Consider the following 9,805-nt stretch of genomic DNA (forward strand, 5'->3'; position numbering starts at 1 on the left):
TCGAGCCGGAATGATTGCTGGACGGATCGATCCGCCGGCCGCCGGCCGGGTGGTTGGCCGGCCGCGGGGTAGGCGCCGTGCGTGCGCCCCCCGCACATGCATGTGTGACGGGCACGGGCTAGGTAGCAGCTACCGGTCGTGATCGGTGACTCGGTGTCGCCGCGACCCGGCTCCTGCTCCCTGCCACCCCGCCGCCGTCGCGATCAGCCCCACATGCGCGCGCGCCATGGCCGGCATCGGCATCGGCATCGCCGCCGCCATCGGGCCGCGGGCGCTCGTGTGGCGAGGCCGCGAAAGGAGCCGTGGCCGTGGTGTTGGCCGGTGGCGTTGCGCGATCGACGCGCGCGGCGCGGCAGACCGAGGTCAAGGCGACAAGGCGGGCATGGTTGCTCGTGGCCTGGCTGGGGGACGGGTTTGGAGACGGTGGGGGGCCGGAATCTCTGCTGCGCGGAAGGAACTGGGCTGGGCCTAGTGCACGAGACGACTACTTTCGACGGCTCCGACAGCTCCGCGCTTTCCCTCCCCCGAATCCGAAACCCCAAAGCCCCAGCCCAAACCCTGTAGACGAGCAGCAGCAATGGCGACCAGGACGCTATCCGTCTCCTCGCTCGCCTCCACCGCCTTCGCCTCCTTCCCGCGCCCCCGCAGGCCACCACCGGCTCCTCCCCTCCTCCGCCTCCTCGGCCCCCGCCTCCGCGCCTCCCCGCTCTCCACCTCCTCCGCCGCAATCGCCGCCGCCGCCGCTCCCGACGGCGACGATGATGGCGTCGACACCGTCGAGCAGCTCCTCCTCCCCCGCCCGCCTTCCGCGTCCGCCCCGGGCGCCCCGCGCGGCCGGATCGACCGCCTCATGAAGCTGCAGCGCCGCGCCGACGGCGACGCGGTCCCCGGGCCGGCGGGGCCCGGGGGGCGGAGGAGGTGGTTCCCGTACCTGGACGCGTTCCGGCCCGCGGCGGGGGGCGCGGAGCTGTCCAGCCGGGAGGTGGTCGAGGTGCTGGAGCCGTACATCCTCGAGGCGCGGCGGGACCGCATCCGGCGCGCCGTCGATAATCGGAGCTACGCTGTTTGCCTTGTGGTGGAGGGCCTCTCCGACTTCGGCAACGTCTCGGCCGCGTTCCGCTCAGCCGACGCGCTCGGCGTGCAGTCTGTGCACGTCATCTCCTGCGACAGCAGCAAAAGGTGCAGAGGTGAAGAGTGAAACTGAAATGCTACAGATCACTTAGCTAACAGTGTCCTTCGTGTGGTGGGAGGTTAATCGGTACAGCTATCATTTACCACTGGCTGCTAGAGTTAGTTGATCAAACTCCAAACTGTTAGTGGCCTGGGACAATCAATGCTGTCTCTAGAATGTAGTTCGGATGGGATGAATTTGGTGTAACCGGCAATCCCATAAAAGATTTTAGGCTGGTGATTCATATAGTGTCATAACTGCACATTTTCCGCATAGAGTTTGCATCTAACCTATTATCAAATAGCTTACACTTACCTCCAGATGACTAGTTTGCATAATACAGTAATACTTGATGTTATTCTCATACTCTATTTTGTGCTGCCAGATAGTGGATAGGTATTGTTTGGGCTTATGCATTTTGTTTTCCTTTGTTAAATAAGCTTGGACTACATGGTACTGGGAAAATTATAGGAAGGGAATGCCATTGCAATCTAGAAATGGAATGTCTGCATGCTTAAAGTTGCCAGATTGGATATTGTATTGGCACTTCCACCAATTAGTTCTCAACTTGGATGGGTCATGAACCTGACAAGAATTTCCCAATGATAAGGATCTTTTGCAGATTATTATTTTAGTGTCACGTGGGTTTTTGTTAGCATATATATGTCGTTAAATCTAGATATCAGTTATATGGGTGAAAATTCATTAGTTTCACCTCACATTTTGAAAGTAGTATGTGTAACTCGAGAAAACTGTTGTTCCTCATCCAAATCAAATGTGTCTTTACTTATGCAGGTATAGAGACAACAGGCATGTGAGCATGGGTGCTGAAAAATGGCTTGACATTGAGATATGGAACTCGCCTGCAGAATGTTTCGGTGCATTAAAAAAGCGTGGTTATCGCATTGCAACCACTTGTTTGGGAACTGATTCGGTAATTTTTTTTCACTCCTCTACATCTTAATGATTTGGTATTTTTCACTCTTCTACGTCTTATCGATTGGTTTCCTTGCAAGACTGGTACATTTCACAGTTAGGGAATCTATGATCCACAATTCTAAATGAGTTATTACGCTGCATATCATTCAATTCACAATCATCTGTAGCTTCCGGTGAAAAGCTGCTGTTATTCTGAACAAACAGGGAAAATAACATGTTCAGTGATTTATAGAGATAACATGCATTCATTAAGAAAAAAAATGCTGTCAAAAACTGTATTGTCAGTATGTTTGAATTTGATCATTATGATCTATTTGAGGATACCCAGAATATAAATTTATGTGTATCGCAATGAATTTTGTAGTGAAATTGTTGATATGTTTCATTCAGCTGTGACACCATTAATCAGGATTTAACTTCTGTCACGGAAAAATGATTTGTTATCCACAGATATTAGTAATATGGTTGAAGGAATAATTATGTTCAGAATTTTTCTTAGGTTTGTGTGTATGACATGGATTGGTCTCAACCAACGGCTATTGTTGTGGGCAATGAGCTAAGGTAGGGATTGTTTCTGCTATCCAGATATGTATCTTTTGTTGAAGTTTTGCGCTACATTTAGAAATTCTTGATGAAGTACTTGGTTATTAGGTTGAGCTTTCTGTTGTATTTTTCTACCCCTCTTTCTCAAAGCATTTTTTTCGCTTATAAAAAAGGTTAGTGGATCTGCTTACTAGCTTTGCAATGTGGTATTTGAGTCTCTCTTCTTGCAAAATGAGTAACATACGTTCACCGGTGAATAGACTAGTTGTATAGCGATGAATGAGATATTGTATATCTTGTACATTCCCTGTATGTGGCCTTGAAGTTTCAGGCCAGAAACCAGGAATTTCATATTTTGCTAGCATTTCCAAGTTTGAGTACCTCCATAAAGTTTGAGTACCTCATTATGGAGAGAGGTTGATGCCTTTCTGCCTTGAAAAGTTCTGCACAAAATAGAAAAAATTGTCAAACTAGTTTAGGCATTTCTTTTCCATCATGATATTTGTGGATCAGCTGATACATTAATATTTCATCATACAATTATGGTTGGGTATTAACTAATTCTTTGGTGCCAGGGGTATAAGTGATGATGCTCTAGAGTTGTCAGACTTGCACTGTAGTGTTCCTATGAAAGGCATGGTGGATTCGTTTAATGTATCTGTTGCAGCTGGAATCCTCATGCACCATGCTGTTTGTGATAGAGTTTCCCGCCTCGTAAGTTCACTTTCTTCATTCTAGATGTCATCATAGCTTATAGAAGACATGATAACCCCAACACCCTATATTAAAATTCCATCTGTCATCATATGGTAGGCAATGCTACCTCTAGCTTTTGGCCAAGAGAAAATAGCTATTGTTATTATTTTCTCTTTGAATTTTATGGAAAACACAATCTACAGGGATAGTGCTCATAGCGGTAGGTGATCTTTTACCTTTGCTTAAATTCATGCCAAACAATCACTTGCCTTTTGGAATGAATTCTAGGCCTCACTAGGTTTGTGGTTTCACCTGAACTGTAATAAATTCCCAAACATATAAAATCCAGTGTGGAATGTTAGCCTAGGCCTTGTTCAGATCGCTTCCAAATTCCAAATTTTTACACTCTCTCTCCATCACATCAATTTTGGGACACATGCATGGAGCAGTAAATGTATGTAAAAAAAATAACTAATTGCACAGTTTAATTGTACATCACGAGACGAATCTTTTAAGCCTAGTTAGTCCATAATTAGATAAAATTTGTCAAATACAAACGAAAGTGCTACAGTATCAAAAAGTTCCAAAAGTTATAAAAACTTGCAATCTAAACGGGGCCCTATTTGCCAATCTGAGTTTCAATGGACGGTTTAAATGGTCACCTTTCGACTCTCCAATCCATATATGCTGTCTGTTAAGTGTACTTCCTGATGAGGCAATTCTGGAGTAAGATCTGTATGTAGGCTAACTGTGAACTGTCAGCATCTTATGTTTGGTGTTTTTTCAGGGTCATCACGGTGATCTGTTGCCAGAAGAAAATAGAATATTGCTTGCTGAATTCTATCTGCGACATAGGGAAAGCACATCTACCATACTTCATGAATATGCCAAAAGGAAGGCGGAAAATTTTTTGGCCAGACTTTGAGAACATCCTGACGCCGACTTATTTGTAGGCGCAGGTGATCAAGCTGAGTGATTTGTTTGGCAATCAGATGTTGGCTTCGGTGCGTTTTTCTAACAACAAACCAGCTGGTGAGTTGTTTAACCATTTAAGATAGCTTAGTTTCTTTAAACGTTTTTTTATACATTCTGTGTTCACTTATCGCAGACCATTTTTATGTGTTCACTTTGCAAATGTTTGCACACAGTAATCTGAACTACGATTTTCTGAACTTTGTGTGAAGGCCATTTTTCCTGGAGAGTTCTGTTGGACTACTTGGTCTGCAAGAGATTCAAGACGATGACTCACACAGGGATTGCCGGCAAGAATATGACCTAAACCCAACCATTATGCAGAGCTGTTAACAGTTATGCACGCGGTTTTCAGTGACCTTGATCTTTGCTCCCGAAATAGACGTTAACTATGTTGTATGCTATCGTTAGGATTGAGCTTGGTGTCTTTCCACTCGGGATCTTTCACAAATCTTGGCAACTCGCCGGTTTCAACTGGCGGCTAGGGCCGCGAAGGTGCAGTGTGAAAGAGCTCAGCTTTGTTTACGTCGAGGATGGTGCATTCGTAACGCAAAGCAACGCAACTTGGGAGTACGACCTGTTCTTTCCTGCGTTTACGTCTGCAACTGGCTACGGTGGAATGAGTGTTTAGGCCCCGTTTGGCATAGTTTATGCCAAAATAGTTTCACGGGTGAAGCCGAAGCTGGTGAAATCAGAAAAACTAAGCTGAAGTTGGTGAAGATAGAAAAATGATTTTAGCACGAGCTTATAAAATAGCTTCATAATAGCTTCATACTACAGTATTTCGATTTGAGTGAAAGGGTTGAAGTTGAAGCTAAAATAAGATCCTGAAGTATTAAATAAAATTTATTTCTAATTGTTTTTCATAGATGGGTGCTGATCCGCGAGATGAATTTAATGAGCCAATTAATTTATAATTTGCTACAATAATTCTACAGTAACCCCGCTAATCCCCGCTAATCATTAGATTCGTCTTGTCTCGCGAATTAGTCCACAGATTCTGCAATTAATTTTATAATTAAACTTTATTTAATATTTTTTAATAATAATAAGATTCTTTTAAAATGATAGGGTTAAAATTTTAACCCTCGCCAAAACCGAACACGTCTTACCTATGCCAAACGGGACCTTAATTTCGCCACCGAACTCTGCAGGAAAGCGATCGATGGGAGGGGCCCCTTTGAGGTTGGGGGTCGAGCGCAAATTGGCAAGCTGACGGCTCAAGTGGTCAAGTGGGCGGTACTGTATTGTTCGCTTGCCTGACTGCCTGGCACGGGGTGATCGCAGCAGGCGAGCAACTTGCCCGTGGGTGTTCTAGGAAATCTGGTGCAGGTCGTACGTAGTAATAATTGCTGAAAGACACTGTTCCCTGGAGTGTTTATGCAAACGCGAACAGATGCAATTCGAACGGCTAATAGAGCCTATATGAAAGTTACTGCCGGTAAAAGACACTGAAACTAAGAAGAAACTTACCGATGCAGGTCGTTAGTAAAAAATGTGCCAGTGATGTGAGTTCAGAGCTATAAGATAAGACGAGGGTCTTGGCCATAGTCTTCCCTAATATTTGCATTCATGTACAGAGATCTCATTTCAGGTCACCATTTCAATGAAACTGAAACATGAACACAGAGGGATGATCATCTCACTCCATGCCAAAAGACAAAGTTCACAAACACGCTACAATTTTTCCTCCTTATTTGGGAGGACGCTATTCTCTGCACGTTCTCTCCTAGTCGCGGCCCAAAAATATCCGAGTGACCTGCGGTCCACGCTCGGTCCGTACGAGCCCACCGTCCAGCCCGATTAAACCAGACATAATTAACGGCTAATAAAAAACGGCGGAAAACCACGCGCCTCATGCCGCCCGTCCCCGAATCCCGAGGCGGCTCCACCTGGAGTTATTCGCGGTCACGCGCGGTTCACCTTTTTTCGACGCCTCAGTTTTAACCCGGCCTCCCCGAAATGCCCCTGCCGGCCGCGCCCCGCCGGTGTCGGCCTCATCGCACCAAGTCGGACGCCGACTGGCCCGGGGGCACTACCGTAACTCCGCGCCCCGCCCGGCCGCCTCCGCCCGCCCAGTCCCCGCGTCCCGGCCCCGCCAGCTGGACCTGCCCCGTCACGGCCACAAGTGGATGGTCGGTTCTGCCCCTGACCCTGCCCCCCGCGCGGCGCACGCACCCCGCCGTTTGGTGGCTATCTGGTGCGGCTCGATCCGACCCGATGATTCCGATCCCCTCCCACACCCTCCATCGATCCGTCCCGTCTCGGCCTCGCCCCTCCACGCCGGCGACCGGAGCAGGCACCGCGCAGGCGACGGCGACGGAGACAGCCACACCTTCCTCCCCGCTCCGGCAGCGGCCAGCCCCGTGGCGTCATGCCAGGTAAGGCTCGGCTCGGCTCGCCGTTGCTCTGTGTCTTCCCGCGGAAATGGATGCGCTGCGCGAGTCCATTGCTGCCCGCGCGCCTCTCGCCGTCCGCTCGCTCGGCCGCGAGCCCCGTCTCGCACTCTCGTCGGGCGGCGAATGCCGAGACGAGAGGAGCTCCACCTCGGGTAGCGGTCATACCGTTCCGCACTGAGAATCGCGCCTGGGTACAGCTCGGTCGAGGACCTCTCGATCCAGGCGTGGCCGGAGAACCTCGGCGAGCGCATGCCCCACCCCACCTGCTCACACTGATTGAGCCTAGTTGTTTGGTGCCCTTGGCTAGTAGCTGCGGTCTGGCCTCTAGGTTTCTTATGCGACATTGAGTTTTCCTTTTGGGCTCGTTCTTGGGATAGGAACTATGAAGCATTTGGTTCTGTTTGTTCGAGCTTGTCTGTGGGGCAATTTGTCTCTTTTATTAGTGGAATGTTGGTTTCTGAGATTTCCGAACAAAGAAGGGCAAACTAATTTGTGCTCCGGTTATACCTTTTTAATATGGTAGAACTGGCAGCCAGTCAATTAGAAATGTCAAAAGGATTCAACTTTCAACTTTTACTTGATTTTCTATAGTAGTTGTGATCGATTGGTATACATGGAACTGAGACACTTCTGTAAAACAGGATTGAAGGAGGTATGAGAAGGTGCACATTGTTGTTCCCGTGATTTGATTTCTGGAAATGGTGTTGGTGGTGAAACAGCACCGCTGCACACACTCAGCAAGCTGCGTTTGCATCAAGGGCCACCTCAGCGAGGATGCTCTGTTCCTTGTCTTCCGTCACATGAACTGGAACCCAAGGCTGATAGCTATCCTCTCATGCGTGTGCAAGTGGTTTGATGAGGTTGCCAAGCAGGTGCTGTGGAAGGAGTTCTGTCATGCAAGGGCGCCGAAGATGATGCTGGACTTGCATTCAGGTGGCAGCCACATTGTTGATGGGAACTGGAAAGCGCTTGGGAAGCTGCTTATCTATTGCAATGGCTGCACAAAAGGGGGGCTTTTTAACAACATTCATGTCCCAGGCCATTTTGTGTTCAGGACGCGCTTTTCGAGGACTGCAGGCAAGAGTTTCCTGCCTCTGCCATGTAAGTCGGACGTCCTGTATGTCTCAGATCCATGCGAGCATCTTGATCAGGGGGAAGAAGGCGACTTGGGTTTCTTTCGAGGCATCTTTAAGTCATTCGCCACTTCAAGGGTAAAGAAAATGTTGATTGAGAAGCGGGCTAGGTTTCATCCAAAGGAGCTGTGCCCTTATTGCAAGGCCAAGCTATGGAACATGTTCCAGGAGAATATGATCCCGAGGAGTGCTTCTGCTAGGCTGGGTGCTTATGATGATTCTGTGGAGTATTTTGTATGCCTGAATGGACATGTTATTGGAATTAGTACTCTTCTACCGCTCTCAGATTCAGAGGAGGCAGCAGATGAATAATCTTCAAGAACTTGAATCAGGTGATCAAGTATTATGCTCTCCCATTGCTATGTCTATTTAACTTGAAATTATTGGACAATTTAACATGTACAGTTCAATTCTCTGTTGATTATTTATGAAGAAAAGATAGATTTGTTTACGATGTATTAAAATATATACACTGAAACACAACTTGGCATATTGCATGGCAGATTACTTCTTCAATATATTCTTTTTTATAAACATCAATTTTCATGTGAGATATTATGGCTTGCCCAATACGTCATATACTGACATTTTATCCCGGTATCTCAAAGTTAGCAAAAACCTGTTGGGATATCTTATCCGATAATGTTTATCTTAATTTTATTGTAGAATTTTTTTTATATCTATGAAGTTCGAGATACTTTTCTGATAAAATTATGCTCAAAGGTTTGTATGCTTGTTTTAAAATGATGTCAGAATCGTCAAATCAATTTTGAGAATCCCAATTCTCCAACACAGACCCTATCTGGGTCTGGTGCACTTTTGTTTGGTTTGGCCCTAGCTAGAAGTTTAAACTGCTTTGATACTGCTTTGATATTTGTATGGTCAATGAAGTCATAATTAGCTATAATTATGTCTATGTCAGAAATGGGCAGCACAGAAGTTTTGGGGGGAAGTTTAGAGTGCTCGTGAACATAAAAAGAATCACCACTCCAATTTTCACTTCTGGTACTTGAAGATTAGAAGAACAATCAATCCATTGATAATGATGCAGGTCTTAATATGTTGCTGTTAAATTTAATTTGCCAGATGATCCACATGACAAGCATTCCTTAAGATAAATGTGGAGCCTTGGTTATTTTAAGAACAGCCATGTTGTCCAGCCAGTTTTCCTCTTATTTTGTTTGTGAAAAATTATTAGGGAAACCTGCCTTGCTAATATCCTGTTTGATTTATGATTTATTTGTTTCCGTTGCTTTCTGTACTTTAGTCCATATCAACATTTGGCAACAAGTATGTTAGTTCAAGTAAGGTAGCAGAGTTCTCTCGAATAAATGGTGTCAGAGCTGCGACCAAGAATCTTGTTGCGAAGGCAAAGCTATTTACTATAGATAACAAACATGCAATGTAATAACAGAACATCTGTGTAGGGTAGAAGGGACCATACATGGCCCCATGACGGTTGACAAAAGGTTTTGGCGACGTGAAACAACATATGGTCTGATTCTGTTGTTTGTTGACAGGTTTGCAAGATTGAGCCCAGGGCTTTTGCATGCTGTATGGTCCCGCATCTTGGTTGTGACTAGCAGACAGATGGATGGCATTGGTTTGGCAAACTGCCGCATGACAGGAATCTGTGATGGGCTTTGCATCGGACAGCTGCGGTGTTCTTCAAGGGAGCCTTGCATCAGATGGGGAAAAAAGAAGAGCTATTTTACAGTCTCTCTCCTTTATTTATTGACACATCATTACTTGCTCTTGTAACTGCAATCAAGACAGGACACTACCCGCTTGCCTTTTTTCAACATGTTCACATCATGTGTAATGAGGTGTTCGGTTCAGTGACACTTGTGATGTGGAATTTGTGCTCATGTTTTTCACGTGTCGTTCTTACTGTGCTGCTTTATGTTGTTGACTTTACTTTTTTTTTCTTTGCAGACTTTAACTGATTTTGG

The 9,805-nt window shown here is 46.3% G+C and overlaps 2 protein-coding genes across 2 annotated transcripts; both read left to right on the plus strand.

The window, feature by feature from the left end:
- Nucleotides 1-361: 361 nt before the first annotated feature.
- Nucleotides 362-4,894, plus strand: LOC112880112 (tRNA (guanosine(18)-2'-O)-methyltransferase). The gene is made up of 6 exons (XM_025944600.1): nucleotides 362-1,179; nucleotides 1,967-2,105; nucleotides 2,610-2,671; nucleotides 3,229-3,367; nucleotides 4,137-4,381; nucleotides 4,534-4,894. Exons 1-5 carry the CDS (start codon nucleotides 578-580, stop codon nucleotides 4,272-4,274), a joined length of 1,080 nt encoding a protein of 359 aa, XP_025800385.1. The 5' UTR covers nucleotides 362-577; the 3' UTR covers nucleotides 4,275-4,381; nucleotides 4,534-4,894.
- A 1,629-nt stretch (nucleotides 4,895-6,523) lies between these two features.
- On the plus strand, nucleotides 6,524-9,730 carry LOC112880114 (EID1-like F-box protein 2). Its single transcript, XM_025944602.1, has 3 exons — nucleotides 6,524-6,702; nucleotides 7,362-8,185; nucleotides 9,374-9,730. Exon 2 carries the CDS (start codon nucleotides 7,419-7,421, stop codon nucleotides 8,163-8,165), a length of 747 nt encoding a protein of 248 aa, XP_025800387.1. The 5' UTR covers nucleotides 6,524-6,702; nucleotides 7,362-7,418; the 3' UTR covers nucleotides 8,166-8,185; nucleotides 9,374-9,730.
- Nucleotides 9,731-9,805: the final 75 nt, after the last annotated feature.

Source organism: Panicum hallii, chromosome 2 (genome assembly GCF_002211085.1).
Source record: "Panicum hallii strain FIL2 chromosome 2, PHallii_v3.1, whole genome shotgun sequence".
NCBI classification, from domain to species: Eukaryota; Viridiplantae; Streptophyta; class Magnoliopsida; order Poales; family Poaceae; genus Panicum; species Panicum hallii.